This window comes from Pelophylax lessonae (genome assembly GCF_965119305.1).
Source record: "Pelophylax lessonae genome assembly, chromosome: 1".
NCBI classification, from domain to species: Eukaryota; Metazoa; Chordata; class Amphibia; order Anura; family Ranidae; genus Pelophylax; species Pelophylax lessonae.
In genome coordinates, this window is record NC_138768.1 from 414,198,122 (window position 1) to 414,218,450 (window position 20,329).

The following is a 20,329-nucleotide window of genomic DNA, read 5'->3' on the forward strand; positions in this document are numbered from 1 at the left end:
GGAGGAGGGGGGTCGAACTTCCGACTCATTTCACCGCAGCGAACTGAGCCGGAAGTGGGACGGGATACCTGCCAAGCTACCCCCTCCCCCCAAAAGATGCCAAACGTGGCAACGGAGGGGGGGAGAAGGCAGACAAGCTGAACTTCCCCTTTTGGGGGAAGCTCCACTTTAAAGTATTAGTTCACCTTTACAGAAAAAATGTAAAGGTGAACTAACACCATACACCCTACCCACCTTCCCCAACCCCCTGATCCTCTATACCTACAGAGATGCTAAGCTGTCAGTGCTCGTGCACTCGGTCCAGTGGTCTAAGGATTTGAGATCCCCGCTCTTCTCCCTCTTCTCTGTGCAGTGCCCCCGGGATGAATCAGAGCGTTGCTCAGTGATAGGGCTGACTAATCAGAATTTCTGTGGTCCATCCTGGAAGTCTGCAGAGAGAGGAAGGAGAAGAAAAGAGATTTTAAATCCCCATTCAACTGAACTGACTGTATGTGCACTGACAGCTCAACATTCCAAGAGGTAATTGCAGCAGGGACTGGGGAAGGAAGATGGGAATGGTTTAGGTGAATGTCATTAAGAGATGGGGCCATAAATGGGAAATCAGTCAGATGACCAGCCATATTGTGTTAGTTTACATTTATATTTTTTTCTGTAAAGGTGAAGGAACACTTTCAACTGGCCGCACACTGTTCTTTTTTTTATTTAGCCATCAGTGTGAAGGAAAAAAAAAAGCCTCACAAAAAGTCCCCACAAACGAGGTAGATGGAGGAATCCCTGTCACTGGGACATTGTATTCTGACAGCAGAACCCACCACTGTCAAAATACACTGAACAGCAGCTGCAGCCACTGTTCGACAAATGTTTTCCTACATGTCCCTTCTACAGAAATTGATTAAATTATTGACTTCTGGGGAGCAGTGACAACCCCACGCTGATTGAACTGCAACCGGTCCTAGATGAACCAGTCAAATGTTGATTAGTGTATGGGCAGCTTTAATGTTTTCAGCCAGACTAGTTACAAAGCCCATTTTACCACATTCTTCTACATTTAAATAGTTTACACATGTTTGTTTTAAGGGTCATTTTAGTTCTTTTGCAGTAAAACACACATTAACATGAATGGGCTGCCTTGACACAGTGCACCTTAATGCATGGTGAGGTAACACACAGAGGAAAAGTCACTAAAGAAATTTAAGAATGTTCACACAATAAATTGTGGGAATAATTAGGTGAAAAGAAAATCCCTCTTTACGCATTTCATCTGCGCATAATTGAATAATTTTGAAGTGAATATGCACACAATTTATCATGTGGACATTCTTAAATGCTTTAGTAAATTAGCCTCATAATTTTAAGGGATACTAAATGTTCTATGGGGGGGTTAACTTAGTGTATTCTGGGGGAGAGTTCCTTGGTGTGACTCAGCTGGATTATGTTGTTTTGTGGTGTTTTTAAATTTTCAGCAAAAGGGAATAAAATGACTGCTGCTACTGCACCATTCTGTCAACATAATTGTAACAATAGGTAGTAAAAATGAGAGTGAACTTGGAGAACTTCTGAGTATATGTTTGTAGCAAGAAATCATGCAAACTCTTCCAGTATAAAAGCTAAAAATGTATTTGAATAGGCAGTCTCTGATTGGATAGTACAGTTTTAAATGCTTTTAGAACAAGCTATTACCGGTAATTAATGTGCAGTTTTTTTTAAGTCAAGGTTCCTTTATAAAATGAATAACATAATTTAAACTGATGCTTTGCCAAATTTGCTCATTTCAGTATCAGTAATAAATCACTTTTCTTCATAGTGAGTTGTGGAATGACAGAAATGTCTAAAAATAAATAATTCTTGGAGAACTTTGTTTATCCGCTTCTATTTTTGCATGACTTCATTCCCTGGCTAGAAAGCTAAGAGATTTCCATAGTCCCCTTGATTGTGCAAAAGCGTACAGTGCTTTGCCAGACAATGCATTATCCTTAAGGGGCATATTCTCTAAGCTTCAGCAGCTTTGGTGTGAAATCCCTCTTGCCTTCAGTATTGCCATTTCTAGAGCCGGAAGATTCCTAATTGAGTTAAAACAAGACTGAGAGTGACTTAGACCTTGTTGCTTGAAAAATCCACTTACAAGTTATCAACATTATGGACTGATCTTTTAATACAGGCATCTTTTTATTTTTGTATTTCTCTATTACTACAGCTTTGGACAAGCTCAGCACTCAGCACCTGTACCACCCAACACAAGTGGAAATTGTACAATCTAACGTAGTGTTTGACATCAGCAGTCTTATGCTCTATGGTACACAGGCTGTACCTGTGCGGCTCAAGATCCTGCTTGACCGGCTCTTCAGTGTCCTCAAACAAGAAGAGGTACTGCACATATTGCACGGCTTAGGATGGACGCTGCGGGATTATGTTCGCGGATACATTCTTCAGGTGAGATATTTAGTAAGGGTAAGAAATTATATATGCCGAATAATATTTGGTGTAATGTCAACATTTATATGGGCTCGTGGCAGATTGCTCAGTGTTAAAGAAGTTGTGAAGTTAATTATTAATAAAATCATTTATAATAGATTCTACAATACATCTGAATAATGCTTGGTTACAAAAAAAACTTCCCTGTAGTGCTTTATTAGGCTGTAAATGCTTCCCACAGACCACTCTCACTTTCCACAGACCTGCAAGTGGGAGTTTACAGAGCGGGGTACACGTCATTGCAGGAAATGGCCTAATGCTGCTGAACGTTAGTGATTCCAAGGAAATGGAATGCAATCATACCTGGTTAGCCCTGATGAAGGGGGAGTGCTTAGTCCACGAAACACGTTGGCTGTTCCAAAATAAAAATATTTTAATAATTTATACAAGCTGGTGTAGCCCCCCCATCCTTTCAAAACTTTAACAAACTCCTCTGGGGGTCCAGCAAGACCCAACAGTTGGTGGTGAGCTGCCCCTAGGACCACAAACCACCTCTCCCATCAAATTACATGTGCATAAGTTTCAGCGCTCCTACATCACAAAGACTGAGGTGGCCTTGCATGACTTTACCCTTTTCCCAGCAAAGTCCAGTGACGTCGCAGGTGCTTGTATCTAATTGCGGGATGACAGCGGACGTAAATTGACCACACTAGCATCAAACAGGTTTCTTGCTAGCATGGTCAGTTTATTAACAAGAAGATAAGAACTGGCAGGATCAACCAGGTAATTAGGAAACACTGCCACCACAGTTACAGTAACGTTATCCAAAAACTAATAGCAATACCTTAAGGAGACAGATTAATGTTTTTTTATTGCTTTTTTTTTAGGTTACAAACACTTAAATGTGATTTATAAGACTACACAACATTTTCAGTAAATAAAGCCTTAGTTCATGAGGAACATCTCATATAGACATCATACATTATTTAAATTCCCAACATTATAATAAAAAATAATTAACTCTAAAGTACTAAACAGAACATTAGCTTTATTCTATCAATGTCAACATGCAATACAGTTTTTGTAAGTTGTAAAACCAATAAAAGGATTTTATGACATCAGTTATTTTCTGGTCAAACCTTCTTTAATGGTGTAACAGTTAGCGATGTCCAATGTTAGATTGGACTGCTATATGTACTAAGATTGCTTTTCATAAATACTACAGTTTTTTTGTAAACGTTTGAGATCAAAAGTAATATATTTAGGTTTCAAGTATCCATCCAACAGCCTAAGCCTATATAGGCTTTTTGGAACATGCAACCCAAGTAAAATTAAACACATAGATGTTCTTGTAAACTTTAAACTGTTCCACACAAAAAGGATAAAATCTCTTTGATAGAGTTTCTAGTTTTCAAGTAATGCCACTCTTCTGTTACACTGGAAGGCTCAAACGTTATTTTCATGTTACTGATAGATAAAACAAGACAGCAACCTGGCTGCATCAACCTAAAAATGTTAATTTTAGAAAAAAAAGCAGAATTTTAAATGGATTCAAATGGATTGTATTTCCGAAAAACGGTACATTTAACACATCTAGTACATTTATTGACAAGTTATTTACTGGCTTTTATTTTCATTATTTTGTAATATCAGGCAGTGTTTTAAGTCTTACAGTAACTTATATCTGTATAACGTATAACAGTATGTGGGTAAGTACAGATGTTTTCTAACTTTTTTTTTCATGTATGTAACCTGGGCTGATAATTTCCCTATATATTTACTAATCTCTAACAGGCATATATGTGTCTCTCCAATTTTTAAGGAAGGTTTTCACCTTTCCACCAGAAGTTTTTCAATGTATTTGGAAAATTCCAGGCACTATTATAACAGCATACAGTAGTACTTACTTAACACAGTGATACATTTTTGCACACCCCAAGCCGTCTTTGCAGGTTACCACTATGACAAAACGTGTGCTGTGCTGACAAAAAATTATATGTTTTATGTCAAGAACTTAGCTCTACCTACTTTATGCTGCTGGCCAGAAATCCTTGTCCGCAAGTTATGTGATAAGTGATGTCAGAAGTCTCTTTTTTCCCCAACCAGGACCTGCAGGAATTTGTTTTGGTCTGAAGCCTTTTAAGACTTATTTAACAGGGAAAGAACATAAAAAAACAAAACAGTAAGCTTTCTATCTGCTCTCTACGGACATACAAATATGGCAGCAGTGAGGATATTTTGAGATAACACATGAGGCGTGTACAGGACAGCTCCAAATTTCTTAATGAAAAAAAAAAACGTAATTTTATTCTTCTATTGAATAGATATAGATATAGAACAGAATAGATATAACAAAACACTTTCAGTAGTATATTTAAAAGGCCAAAAGGGAGCAAATAAGAAACATTATTGTTAGGGTTTACATACATTTAAAGCACATGCGTTAATGTATGTTTTGTCATGCATTAACATGCGTTGTATTGAAGCAGCCCAATTATTTGAATGGACTGCCAACACACCACAACAAATCAGAAATACACCTGCATAAAGCAGCACACCACAACACAAGGTAATGTATGGTGGTGTACAGAACACAGGTGTACTGGGGGTGCATTCCTGTACTGAACACAGGTGTACTGGGGGTGCATTCCTGTACTGACCACAGATGTACTGGGGGTGCATTCCTGTACTGAACACAGGTGTACTGGGGGTGCATTCCTGTACTGAACACAGGGCTACTGGGGGGGCATTCCTATACTGAACACAGGTGTACTGGGGGTGCATTCCTGTACTGAACACAGGTGTACTGGGGGTGCATTCCTGTACTGAACACAGGGCTACTGGGGGTGCATTCCTATACAGAACACAGGTGTACTGGGGGTGCATTCCTGTACTGAACACAGATGTACTGGGGGTGCATTCCTGTACTGAACACAGATGTACTGGGGGTGCATTCCTGTACTGAACACAGGTGTACTGGGGGTGTATTCCTGTACTGAACACAGGGCTACTGGGGGTGCATTCCTATACTGAACACAGGTGTACTGGGGGTGCATTCCTGTACTGAACACAGGTGTACTGGGGGTGCATTCCTGTACTGGACACAGGTGTACTGGGGGTGCATTCCTGTACTGAACACAGGTGTACTGGGGGTGCATTCCTGTACTGAACACAGATGTACTGGGGGTGCATTCCTGTACTGAACACAGATGTACTGGGGGTGCATTCCTGTACTGAACACAGGTGTACTGGGGGTGCATTCCTGTACTGAACACAGGTGTACTGGGGGTGCATTCCTGTACTGAACACAGGAGTACTGGGGGTGCATTCCTGTACTGAACACAGGTGTACTGGGGTGCATTCCTGTACTGAACACAGGTGTACTGGGGGTGCATTTCTGTACTGAACACAGGTGTACTGGGGGTGCATTCCTGTACTGAACACAGGTGTACTGGGGGTGCATTCCTGTACTGAACACAGGTGAACTGGATTAGTGCAGTGTCAGTGAACCTTGGCACCCCAGATGTTTTAGAACTACATTTCCCATGATGCTCAACTACACTGCAGAGTGCATGAGCATCATGGGAAATGTAGTTCCAAAACATCTAGGGTGCCAAGGTTCGGCATCACTGCTTTAGTGCATTGGGATGCCATTTAAAATGAATAGCACTGCAAATGCGCATGGTGCATTATTGTACAAGCTGCACATACTCAGTTTGGTGTGTATTGCAAGTTTTTTTTTTTTTTTGTTCTCGAGAGAGTTCACATGATCAGCACAGGGCCAATCAGCACTGTCCAGACAGAGGGTCAGAGTTCCTGCTGTCTTATAGGACAGTCAGAGGAGAATGAAAATTCCTTCTACAAGCTTTAACCAGACATTGATACAAGTCACAAGACTGCTATATACTGCTGCTAAGAATATGTATTTAGCAGTTTTTATTTACTAAAACTATTGCATATCCATGTTCTGTGTACTGTGGGTGTCCAGATATAACTAATGCACGGTCCGGGGTTTAGTAACACTTTAAAGTGTATTTCCACTTTTGCAGTCAAAATGAAGAAAACCTCACTATATGTTTGTTATATGCTGCCATAAATGCATACCTAATATCATACAATACATAAAAGAGTTTTTTTTTTTTTTTTAAGACTTTTCTTACCTAAGATGTTTCTGAGAGGAAGGCCTCATGGCTGACTGCAAACATTTAGGAATATAGTCATTGTGGGTTTGATTTAATAAAACTGGAGAGTGCAAAATCCTGTGCAGCTGTGCATGGTAGCCAACCAGCTTCTAACTTCAGCTTATTTGATTAAGCTTTGACAATAAAACATGCAAGCTGATTGGCTACCATGCACAGCTGCACCAGATTTTGTGCTCCAATTTGGGTAAATGAACCCCAGTGTCCTCTGTCCCCACACAAAATGGGGGCACTTTAAGAGTATTGTTTTTTAAATCCAGATTACTTTCCTTCCCCCATACAGTACTATTCAATTTAAACAGTCGGGGTGGATGGGTCTGGTTGTTGGAGGCAACAAGAACATTCTTTCTTGGGACTCTTTAATAAATAAGGCCTATAAGGTTTTTTTGTTAATGTTATAATAAAATACGATCTTCCTGGATCTCCTCAGTGGTGAATAAAAGTCATATTTGAAGACCAACAATCATGAACACAGGCATTCTTTGTTCAGAGCATAGGTCCCTGAATGTATACTGTCCTAAATGCAAGTACCGCTCTGAACAGCATCTGAGCGGCATACAGGCTGTTTGCAGCATGTCCCAAGTGCCCAACAATACCAGGAATTTATACTGTACATGCCAAACCACCCAAGTGCATGAGCCCTTATCCAACTTTCGATCCACTGAAGAATGGTCCTGCCTAAGTAAACCAAGCAAAAGTAGCTTAGACAATAACTATATTATTATCAACAGAGAACTGCCATGATTGACTGAGCTACATGTGTCAATCATAGTAATATAGTAGAAGACAGTCAACCCAAAAGCTCCGATTAGATAAAAGCATGATCATTAAGTGCTCTAATAATAAGGAATCGAGAAACATTTGATTTAGAACTAAATTAGATGTTTTATTATGTTGTCCTGTAAACTTGGTGTAGCAGAAAATTGCTTGATTTTCACCATACTCGTTAATGTCGCTGGCAGCATTTCTGCTATTGGATTACATCTTTTTCAGACATCATTAAAAACATACAAAAACAATCAGAGTGCTTTGTCTTTATAGACAGAGTCTTTCTGCAGATGCGGACTGGAATGGTTTATGTAAACACTTTAAAAGAGAAAGAAAAAGTCTATTTTTTTGGACGACACCCATCTATTAATTTTAACCACAAAACACTGTAAATAATGTTAACTTCCATAAAATAAACAGACTGGTGGTTATGCACCATATGTTTCATAATTATCCTGTGGATTTTGTTTACTGTGCTGTTACAAATCCCTCAGACAGCTCTGTGAAGCAATGTCTTTGCTAGACTGAAAGGCAGTCAGCACTTTCTAGCATCCATAAAAGGAGCTTAAACAAACCCAAGTGTCCCTGTCTAGTCAGTGTGACCAAATATAAAAGACACACATTGCTGCAAATTTGTAGAGTTTGCATGGATCACTTTAAGTCATTGAAATATGATTTATGATTATTTGAAGTGTAAGGAAGTCAATTCTGCACATAACTGTATATTAGTCTAACAGGTATATGGTTAAAATATGCATTAAATTGATGATGAACGTATAGCTGTGGCTCAGCTGTAGGTTGCATTACTGAATTTAAAGGTCAGAATTATTTCAAAAACATGAGCTGGTGTTTAGCCTATCTAATTTTGTAGCTTGTGCCTTTTGCCCTTAACTATGTAAAAACGTTTAATACTTTTTTACTAACTTGCTGCAAATTATTTCTGTACAGCGTCAGAATATTTCCAAGTGTTTTAGGCTCAAAACATGTATATTTGGGGTTGATGGTAATCTGCTTGAGACAGCTCAGGTTTTCCCCATGCATACATCTCCTGGACCACTAGATCACATTTTTGCCAAGGAAAGAACTCACTATAGGAAAGAACTCACTCACTATAGGAAAGAACTCACTATAGGAAAGAACTCACTATAGGAAAGAATTCACTCACTATAGGAAAGAACTCACTATAGGAAATAACTCACTATAGGAAAGAACTCACTCACTATAGGAAAGAACTCACTCACTATAGGAAAGAACTCACTATAGGAAATAACTCACTCACTATAGGAAAGAACTCACTATAGGAAGGAACTCACTCACTATAGGAAAGAACTCACTCACTATAGGAAAGAACTCACTATAGGAAATAACTCACTCACTATAGGAACTCACTCACTATAGGAAGGAACTCACTCACTATAGGAAAGAACTCACTATAGGAAAGAACTAACTATAGGAAAGAACTCACTCACTATAGGAAATAACTCACTATAGGAAAGAACTCACTATAGGAAATAACTCCCTATAGGAAAGAACTCACTATAGGAAAGAACTCCCTATAGGAAAGAACTCACTCACTATAGGAAATAACTCACTAAAGGAAAGAACTCACTCACTATAGGAAGGAGCTCACTATAGGAAAGAACTAACTATAGGAAAGAACTCACTCACTATAGGAAAGAACTCCCTATAGGAAAGAACTCACTCACTATAGGAAATAACTCACTATAGGAAAGAACTCACTCACTATAGAAAAGGACTCACTATAGGAAAGAACTCACTCACTATAGGAAAGAGCTCACTATAGGAAAGAACTTTTTTCCCGTAGGAGAAAAATTTGGGAGTTTGTTCCTTCGAGAATTTTTGTATGAAAATTCTGAATCGTCTGTAGAAAGTTCTGTGCTGCACTATATGAAAATCGACCAAAAATTCTTTGGACAAAAATGTTCGCCCGATTTTCTTATAGTGTGTAAGAGCCTTTAATTGAACATTAACCCCAAATAGGATGCTAATCATGAACTTAGTCAGGACACTAATATTTTGGGGGCTTTGGTAAAGATATAGATCCAGTGACAAAACACAGCTCAAAGAGAAACTCTTGGGTCAGATAAAAAAAAGTGTTTAGTTTTATAACTTGCACTTTCACTTCACTTCTAATTTGCACAAAAACAAATTGTAAAACGATCATTTATATGGTACAGTCAGTCACCAAGTTACATACATCCGACTTACATACGACTCATACTTAGAAACGGAGGGAAACAACAGGAAGTGAGAGGAAATCTACCCCTAGGAATGGAAATTCACTCATGTAAGAGTTATCATGGGAAAAAGGTGTCTCCACTGAAACTTTATCACAAATCCTTGTTTCCACATCAACTCAAAATTTTCAAAATCTAATTGTCACAAGGACAGAAAGTGAGGTGAAATCTTCTGAGCTGGGGTACAGACAGCAAAGCAAATGTTACAGGGGTATTAACCCTTTCCTAAGCTATCCAAAATAAAATCTAATTTTTTTTTTTTGGTCGGAGTTAAAAAATTTACCTGTTCCAACTTACATACAAATCAACTTAACTTAATAACTTTCCACATAAAAGTGGAACTTCCACTCATTTGCTTCCTCCCCCCCTCCAGTGCCACATTTGGCACCTTTCAGGAGGGAGGGGGGAATGGGTACCTGTTTTTGACAGGTACCCTTCCTCACTTCCAGGAGACGGCGCAGTGGCGATGTCCCTCTGAAGTTTTGCCCCTCCTCCTTCCCCGCCACCGAGCCAATTCAAATGCGCAGCTTCACACATGCGCAGTAGGGACCCGCCCGTGAAGCTGCAAGGATTCACCGCCGAGTTCCCTTACCTGCAATGGCGATGGCAGCACCTGACAGCCAATGGAAACATCGGCTCCGTTGGAGACATCGCTGGTCTCCAGGACAGGTAAGTGTCCTAATATTAAAAGTCAGCAGCTACAGTATGTGTAATTTTTGGAGGGGGAGGCTGGAACACTGTAATTTTTGGAGGGGGAGGCTGGAACACTTTTATTTCACCAAGCAGCTTTTGGCTGTTCAAGTAGAGTGCCCCTCCTTATCTAGGCAGAAGAAGTTAGAAGATATTTTATATAATTTTCAAATGTCTGCAAGGCAAAACCCCACCTCTTTTAATGCTATGTTACGGCTGATATACATGGGGGAAGCTTAAGGGCCATGTTAGACAGGTGATCCTGTTGCTTGTGACAACTTGCCAATGCAGAATTGCTAAGAGACAGCTTACCATTCCCTATGGAGATGCTCCTTTGTTGGCTTGATCAGAAAGATGCTGCTCCATTGCTGTTCCCACTGCCTCCCGAATTCTGCAGTATTCTAATCCAGCGAGGTAGTGGCACCCACAAGGGGAAATAGTTGCATTATTTTAGTTATTTGTTGTTGGTGATGTATTTACAGCATCAAAGTCACCATACATTAGCCTAAGGAACATTATAACTTTTTGTGGTCACTGAAGACTACTGTTCATACATCTGCCTTATAAACTTTCAATACAATGATAAATGTAACAAAACAACTGTAATTTTATTATACTGTAAGCTGCTTTAATTTTTCAGTTAGAAAAGCATAACTAGTATGTAAGAGAACATTCGACTCTTTGAAAGCATTATGACCTATGTATCCTGATGCCTTACTTACAATAATTATCACTGCAAATTTTGCTCCGATGCCTCATGAAAATAACATAGACTACTCCATCATGTGCAAGAGTACAAAAGTAAAAAAAATATGAATTTATTTCCTTTTCTTTCGAGGCACTCATCAAATGTACCCCTAGATATAATTTAAAACTTTTCTCTACAACTACGCTATGACCCATTGTTTTCTATTGTGCTTGTAGAGGCTGTCCCCATTTCAGAAACCAAATTTGAACCTGAAAACTCAAGTTGCTAGATATAATATCAAAATGTATTCCTTATAAAAAAATGTGTTTTCTTCCCAGTGTCTTGGCATCTGCTCTGAAAACATTTTACATCTGTTCTGCTAAAAGGCCTGGAGGACTGGGAGGGGAAGCAGAGTGCATGGATTGTGGGGGGAGGACTGAAGGAAATGTTACAAATCTCTTAATTTTATCATTGATGCTCATGCAATTTGAGCATCATATTTCGTGACAGGGCTATCTCTTTCACATCTCCGTCCCTCACTTTGTGATGACAGTGCCGCCTGAGAGCAAAGCATTGTTCCAGAGTCCCCTCATCCCCTCTCCCTCTTGACTTCAATTTGCAAGCGCACGGCTCGTTCCAGTGACAGGCAGGTCGTTCATGCTTGAATAACTTGCGCTCTGAGCTGTACAGTTTGTGGCATCCATGTAATGCTTAGCAGTAGGTACAGCTGTTAACCATTCACTTATAAATAATCTCCCCCTCCCCTCACAACCTGTCTCGCAGGTAGTATACCTGTCACCATTAATAACTCACAGTCTGTGTTCCCAAGTGATCTGGCCCATCGCATGTCATTCACAGCCGACTGGTGCAGAGGCCAGCAAGTGAAGTTCAAGCTGACAGCCTAAGCAATTCAGTCATGGCATTAGCTGTGAAATAATTTCATTTTGTCTGGGTTGTCTGGAGAAAACGACAGATCTGGTTTGCTTTTGGTACACTCCTGTATGTTTGGAAGAGTCACCTAACTGAACATCAATCTTCCCCATAAAACGCTTGTAACCTGCTTTACAAAAAGGCCCTTTTGACAAGGTCAACAAAGAAGTGTATTAGTAACTTGTTGGGCGTATAAAACCATTTTTTATCAGACTCCTCACAAGGCCTATGCTTGTAAAATAAAGATTTCACAATAAAACATATGTTTATGCTGTAGTGCCTTTACCATCCTTTTTTTCTTGGCTATATATATCCATGAAAAAAGAATGAATACACTTACAGTATCTCACAAAAGTGAGTTCACCTCTCACATTTTTGTAAAATATTTTAATATATCTTTTCATGTGACAACACTGAAGAAATTACACTTTGCTACAATGTAAAGTAGTGAGTGTACATCTTGTATAACAGTGTAAATTTGCTGTCCCCTTAAAATAACTCAACACACAGCAATTAATGTCTAAGCCACTGGCAACAAAAGTGAGTACACCCCTAAGTGAAAAGGTCCAAATTGGGCCCAAAGTGTCAATATTTTATGTGGCCTCCATTATTTTCCAGCACTGCCTTAACCCTCTTGGGCATCAAGTTCACCAGAGCTTCACAGGAGTCCTCTACCACTCCTCCATGATGACATTATGGAGCTTGTGGATGTTAGAGACCTTGCACTCCTCCACCTTCTGTTTGAGGATGCCCCACAGATGCTCAATAGGGTTTTAAGTCTGGAGACATGCTTGGCCAGTCCATTACCTTTACCCTCAGCTTCTTTAGCAAGGCAGTGGCCATCTTGGAGGTGTGTTTGGGGTCATTATCATGTTGGAATACTGCTCGGCAGCCCAGTTTCCGAAGGGAGAGGATCATGCTCTGCTTCAGTATGTCACAGTACATGTTGGCATTCATGGTTCCCTCAATGAACTGTAGCTTCCCAGTGCCGGCAGCACTCATGCAGCCCCAGACACACTTGTCTTTGTACTCCTCACCAGGTTGCCACCACACACGCTTGATACCATCTGAACCAAATACGTTTATCTTGGTTTCATCAGACCACAGGACACGGTTCCAGTAATCCATGTCCTTAGTCTGCTTGTCTTCAGCAAACTGTTTGCAGGCTTTCTTGTGCATCATCTATAGAAGAGGCTTCCTTCTGGGACAACAGTCATGCAGACCAATTTGATGCAGTGAGCAGCATATGGTCTGAGCATTGACAGGCTGATCCCTCACTCCTTCAACATCTGCAGCAATGCTGGCAGCACTCAAACGTCCAGTGCCCAAAGACAACTTCTGTATATGACACTAAGCACGTGCACTAAACCTCTTTGGTTGACCATGGCAAGGCCTGTTCTGAGTGGAACCTGTCCTGTTAAACCGCTGTATGGTCTTAGCTACCTTGCTGCAGCTCTGTTTCAGGGTCTTGGCAATCTTCTTATAGCCTAGGCCATCTTTATGTAGAGCAACAATTCTTTTTTTCAGATCCTCAGAGAATTTTTTGCATGAGGTGCCATGTTGAACTTCCAGTGACCAGTATGAGAGAGTGAGAGTGATAACACCAATTTTAACACACCTGCTCTGCATTTACACCTGAGACCTTGTAACACTAACAAGTCACATGACCCAATTGGGTCCAATTTGGACATTTTCACTTAGGGAGATACTCACTTTTTTTGCCAGCAGTTTTGACAATGATGGCTGTGTGTTGAGTTAGTCTGAGGGAACAGCAAATTTACACTGTTATACAAGCTGTACACTCACTACTTTACATTGTAGCAAAGTGTCATTTCTTCAGTGTTGTCACATGAAAAGATATAATAAAATATTTACAAAAATGTAAGGGGAGTACCCACTTTTGGAGATACTGTAGGTCTTGCAATACATTCAACACACATAACACTAGGACTGCTGAATCAAAGTCGAAATTAATTGCGGCAGGAAAAGCATGCTCACTACACATTTATGTGGTCAGGAATTGAGACGCTATTTATGGACATGCTTCCATCAATGTTCCTTCTAAACTGGACAATCCAGCAATATTAGTTGAACTCTGGAAAAGATTCAGCATATATAAGTACCTGAAAGTATCACGTAAAAATATTTATATGTAGCGCAAAAAGTGAAAAGATATGCACTTGCATTATGGTTATCACTTCACACGTAAACCACTTGGCAACCCTCGTTGATACACAAGTCTGTGTGTAGAATAATACTATAACTGCTTCATATTACATAGAAAAAAAAATGTGATGTATATTAAAAAGCAAGCAGGGCCAAAATATTCACAAATGGTAAATGGGGCTTTCAACAGATCTGTGTCCTTCAAATTTGACTGCCTCTGAATATGCAAATAAAAGTATGAGATCCACAATATTAATGTGTGCTCAATTACCATTGAATGCCTGAGTACATAGCATGTACTAGCCACATTTCCTCTAACGACTGCCAGCCCAAATCAATTCTGACACTTCGCTCCGACATGTAAACACCATCATTCTTTTCCTAGAAAATTACTCAGAACCCCCAAACATTATATTTTTTAGCAGAGACCCTCGGGAATAAAACGGTAGTCATTGCAACTTTTTATGTCACACAGTATTTGCCCAGCTATTTTTCAAATGCGCTTTTTTGGGGAAAAAAAAACTGTTTCATGAATTAAAAAAAAAAATAAAACACTAAAGTTAGCTGGATTTTTTTGTATAATGTAAAAGATGATGTTACGCTGAGTAAATAGATACCTAACATGCCCTGCTTTAAAATTGCGCACACTCCTGGAATTGCACCAAACTTTGTTACTTAAATATCTCCATAGGCTATGATTTAAAAATGTTTACAGGTTACCTATTTAGAGTTACAGAGGAGGTCTTGTGCTAGAATTATTTCTCTCGCTCTAACATTTGCGGTGATACCTCACATGTGCGTTTTTAAACACAGTTTACATATGCGGACACAATGTACTTATGCATTCGCTTCTGCATGCAAGCACGCGGGGACAACGGTGCTTTACATTTTTATTTTTTATTGTTTATTTTATTCATATTTTTTATTTTTATACTTTTCCTTTTTTATCACTTTTATTTCTATTACAAGAAATGTACCCATTCCATGTAATAGAAATAGGCCTTAACAGGTCCTCTTTACAGAGGGATCTGGGGTCTGTGGGACCCCACGTCTCTCCTCTAGACTTGAAAGCCTGAGATTAAAAAAAAAAAAAACATATGAAAAAATATCTTTGCCTTTCCAGCTAAAAACACAGCAGTGTTTACATCTGCTGGTGCAATAAGTGATGTCATAAAGTTGCGCCTGGTCTCCAAAGGTCATAGGGATTGCCGGGGACCATCTTGTCCTCAGTGAGCTCTATGGTAAGCTTCCACCGCTAGCAGATTCATTCTCTGGCTTGCCGATCACAGGGCAAGAACATTGAAGGACCAGAGGGTGGTGAGAGGTTATGATTCTTTTGAATTTGCAGGGAAACGTCAGCAGAAAAGAAAGGCATCATTCAGATATTACCACTTAAATCCCAGGATGTCATATGACGGCCTACGTGTGGGAAGTGGCTAAACTTTGCATAATTTAGAAATTATGTTATTTTGGAATGGGAGAGCCAACAGGTTCTAAAGCTGTAAAGATAATCCCTCAACTGCTTTACCAGACAAATTATTTAATTCAATTCTTTAAACCTATTGTTGTAGCACTTGTTATTAACGAATGCCCACAATTTTGGTCATATACACCCACAAGACAGGAAATGTTTCTAAATGTAGAAATCAGGGGAGCCCTTTCATAATTATGACATTGGGGAGGTGTTTTGTATTTCTATTCATATCTCTATTGTTGTCTGTTCAGTGTTCTTTCTGTTTATCCGTCTGCATATGCTCACTAACATATTCTTCACTGCATTGACTGCAGATGAGAAAGCATGAAACAAAAATGACCTCCAGGCCTATTGGCTCTGACACACCAGTTTATCAGTTCCCCACCACCTCCTTCCCTGTAAAAATCCATAGTGAAGTGTGAAAAGCAGCAGAAAGCATTGTTTGTGCCAGTGAAGCTTTTTTTTTACTTGCTTGCCAGCACCTTCATCTCCTCATATGTTTCTAGCTAAGAAGTAACATGGAACATAGAAAAGAAGAAGGAAAAAAAAAAGCCGACAGCAATAGAGACCAGATGCCGGTATTTCTTCTCTGTCACTTGGCTGCCGAGCAGATGGAATTTATATCACTCGGGCATGCTAGAAGGAAGAGGCCTAGAGCAGCCAACATGTGGAACTAGGCCTGAGTGACATTTTTGCTAATGTTTTGTCCTTGTAGAACATTATGCTTCCTTTTTGCTTATGAGCTGCGGTTTTCCTGACTCAGACAGAGTTTTCCAGGCCCAGCTGGAGCAGGGCTCTCCCCCTCCTTTTCCCTTCCCACCCTCTCTGAAAAGGCCTACGGAGCAGGAGTGGACCCTTGTACAATGAAGCTCTTTATTAAAATACCTGACATCTGTGTGCAATGCGCACCAAATCATCCTGAGCCACACTGAGGAATTTGCTAGGCATTACCAGTCACTTCTAGTCTGACTCTCCTTCCATGCCTGATTTATGTAGGCCTCTGGCAAAAGAGTGTGTTAAGTACTTTATTGGACTAGAGCAATCTTCCAAGAGGTATTGTCCTACAGATACAAATTAAGTATTTTCTCTTCCCTTGTGGTTTCTAGACATCAGGAAAGGAAGAGAGAAACAGAGCGCGATGAGCATTGTTCCTCACTAACTCAAAATATATGCTGTGTTTTTTTTCCCAAATGAGATATCTAACATATGTCTGTGCCTAAGCATGTTTTGTTCAGGGGAACAATGCTTTGAACGTGAAATCTAAGCTGGTGTGCTGTATAAGTATCAAATAATATAAATCCTACTATAACTCTGTCAGCACTGTCTGTACATATCACACTGCTCTGCATTGTTCTCCCTTTGTACTTAGATAATAAAGGTTAAATGAGCACTTCTAGCAGATACTGGCAGCCTGACTACACCCAGAATCCTTTTCAGCTCTGTTGTTTCTGATTTGAAGTCATGAACTCAACTTCTTACTTCACTCTTTCAGCTACTCTTTTTTAAATTCTCCTGTAACATTACAGTATTGATGCCCTAATTTCCTAAAATCATTTTTACATGAATTTTTATTATCATGCCACTAGAAAATATGTAGAAATGCACTTAATTTTCTTTGCATGTGGGTTTACTTGTGAACCAAAAGCGCACAATTCCTTTTTGTAAAATAGATCCATGGTGATAAAAGAATCCTGTTTGTTCCCAAAACATCATCTTTTTAGGGGAGTGTTAGGATGTCTATACTATAAAAACCAATATCCTTACACCTAGGCAAAGTGTGTTATTATTATTATACAGGATTTATATAGTGTGAAAAATATAATATTAAACCCGCGCTAAAGTGATGCAAACTAATATCATCTGCAGCTGCTGCTCACTTAAGTAAAAACCAAGACATTTATAAAATATTATAAAACAGCGCTACCAGGCATGTGAAAATACTAGATAGACATAATTTACAAATCCATGATATAATAAAGTGCACTAGTGACCAAAATCTGAACCATTCAGTAATACTAATAATAATAATAAAGTGCACTAGTGACAAAAATCTAATACCATACAATCATAATTGATTAGGACAATAAATATTCTAAGGTGCAAAAAAAAAATATATATGACAATAAATATTCTAAAGTGCAAAAAATTGTGCAATAAGTGCCAAAGTGCTAAATCCAGTGCAGTCCAAAAAAATATATACAGTCCACTCAAATTAGATAAAGTGCTGAATACAGTGCTTGAAGTGCTCCACAAAAGTGCCAAGTGCTTCCAAAGAGACCGTTTTAGGGATCCACTCACCAGACTTTAGTGTGCAGTGACTTCCAAACAGATAGCCAGTAGGGATGGATAGGGCAGCTGAGCCTCCAAATAAACCTCCAGCCTCAGACTTAGGATGTAATACAGCCTCAGATCTGCAATGATTTTCCACAGAATAACCAGTAGGAAAGGATGAGACTCCAATACACCTCCAGCCTCCTCTATAATTTCCCCTTGCTCAGGTGCTCAGACTTGAACATGACAGTGGAGGCTCATCCTTTCCTACTGGTTATTCTGTGGAAAATCACTGCAGATCTGAAGCTGTATTACATCCTAAGTCTGAGGCTGGAGGTTTATTTGGAGGCTCAGCTGCCCTATCCATCCCTACTGGCTATCTGTTTGGAAGTCACTGCACACTTGAGGCTCAGATTTATCTTTATCCTAAGTCTGGTGAGTGGATCCCCAAAAGGGTCTCTTTGGAAGCACTTGGCACTTGTGTGGAGCACTTCAAGCACTGTATTCAGCACTTTATCTAATTTGAGTGGACTGTATATATTTTTTGGACTGCACTGGATTTAGCACTTTGGCTCTTATTGCACAATTTTTTGCACTTTAGAATATTTATTGTCATATATTTTTTTTTTTTGCACCTTAGAATATTTATTGTCCTAATCAATTATGATTGTATGGTATTAGATTTTTGTCACTGGTGCACTTTATTATTATTATCAGTATTACTGAATGGCTCAGATTTTGGTCACTAGTGCACTTTATTATATCATGGATTTGTAAATTATGTCTATCTAGTATTTTCACACGCCTGGTAGCGCTGTTTTATAATGTTTTATAGGATTTATATAGTGCCAACAGTTTGAGCAGCGCTTTACAATTTGAGGGAAGACAATACAGTTACAATACAATTCAATGCAGGAGGAATTAGAGGGCCCTGCTCATTAGAGCTTACAATCTAGAAGACGGGGTCAAGTGAAACCAAAGGGAGATTTCCGTGGGGGATGAGCTGATGGAGAAAATGGAAGTATAGTTGTTAGGTGTGGGTCGGATAGGCTTCTCCGAAGAGGAGGGTTGTCAGAGATCGCCTAAAAGCTGACAGAGTAGGAGATAATCGGACAGATAAGGGTAAGGAGTTCCATAGGTGAAGGTGAACACTACTTAAGATATCTTTGATGGCACCATCCATCTGGTCACTACAGCCACCACAAATTGCTGGGTCTTCAGACTGTTACATGAGATTACTACTTTCATTTTCAGTTCTTCAATAGATGCTTTAAATGATGTTTTGAAATGATAAGTTTAACAAAAGTACCTTGCTAACAGTTCATTCTTTCATGTGAGTTTTCTTCAAACTCTGTCCTGCTGAAGCCATTGTCTAAATTGTTTCCTGGTAGAAAGGCTAGAAAAGTCTGCATGCAAGGCAAAAAAATGCCTGTATATTTAAAGTTGCAGGGCTAGATGTTCAGCCTGAATGACAGATTATCAGTCAATTCCCCCATTCCCTCATCCACACTAAACAATGTAGATGAAGGAATCTCCACTGTCCGCTATTAGCCTTATGACAGGGCCACCCACTACTTGAATTTCAGACAATTCAGCAGAAATCAGCTGAAAATTGAACTGTCTATGGCTAGCTTTAGGCTATGCCTACTATAAACAGATGGCCATAGAGGGATAAAGGTTTAATTTGCATGACTTTACCCACTCTCATAAATTATTAAATAAACCCATTATTTTTTTTTGGGACTTTTAGAAAATGGTACCTTCTGTATTAAAATGACAGTGTTGCACTCTAAAGTAATTATAAAAGAGAATATAGATAGGATTACTTCTTAAATCTCACAGTGGTTAAATCATTTTAAAGTTTGCTAGCACTTTAAAGGTGCTGAAATACAGGTGCATGGCAGGTTTTCCAACAATTTGCACCCAGGTTTACTAGCCAGTGTACTGCCAAAAACAGCATTGTAATGGGTGATAACATTTATTAGAGTGGTACATGTTAAATTAATTGGGGTCAGCATTGGCTTGAATCAAAAGAAAAATGATTTTGTCTATTTGTTGGTACAGCAGGAATTTCAAGGAAGTAATTTGTTAAGTTTGAGAGTGTAGGCATCATCTAGTGTTACCACATAGCTCAACATTTTTTAGTTCCTACATACCAAGTCTTTCTTTTTCAAGTCCTATCCTTTCACTTGCATAGAATTAAAATAAAATGTTATCCAACAATAAGGATATACATTTTTTTCTATACGGCAAGCCCGTTTTTGCTTTCCGCTCCCGGCACAGCACAATCTGATAATAATTAGTGTTTAGACAAGCTATGGGTGCGTGGCCTGACTCAAGGACAAAAGCAACACTAATGGAGAAGGCTTGGTCCCCACCATTGCATTCTTTACCTGACCTTGTTTAAAGGGCGCTGCACAGAGAGACAGACAACAGTACAGCCATCTGCTTATTGGACAACAGCTTCACTTAC

At 39.3% G+C, this 20,329-nt stretch overlaps 1 protein-coding gene across 7 annotated transcripts in view; it reads left to right on the forward strand.

Moving 5' to 3' along the window:
* Positions 1-20,329, forward strand: part of BNC2 (basonuclin zinc finger protein 2) — an 806,895-nt gene that overhangs the window by 646,236 nt on the left and 140,330 nt on the right. For all 7 annotated transcript variants that reach the window (XM_082242957.1, XM_082242956.1, XM_082242958.1 and 4 more), the window contains one exon: positions 2,195-2,430. In XM_082242957.1, the coding sequence (XP_082099083.1) occupies positions 2,195-2,430 (236 nt within the window). The remainder of the gene's footprint in view (positions 1-2,194; positions 2,431-20,329) is intronic.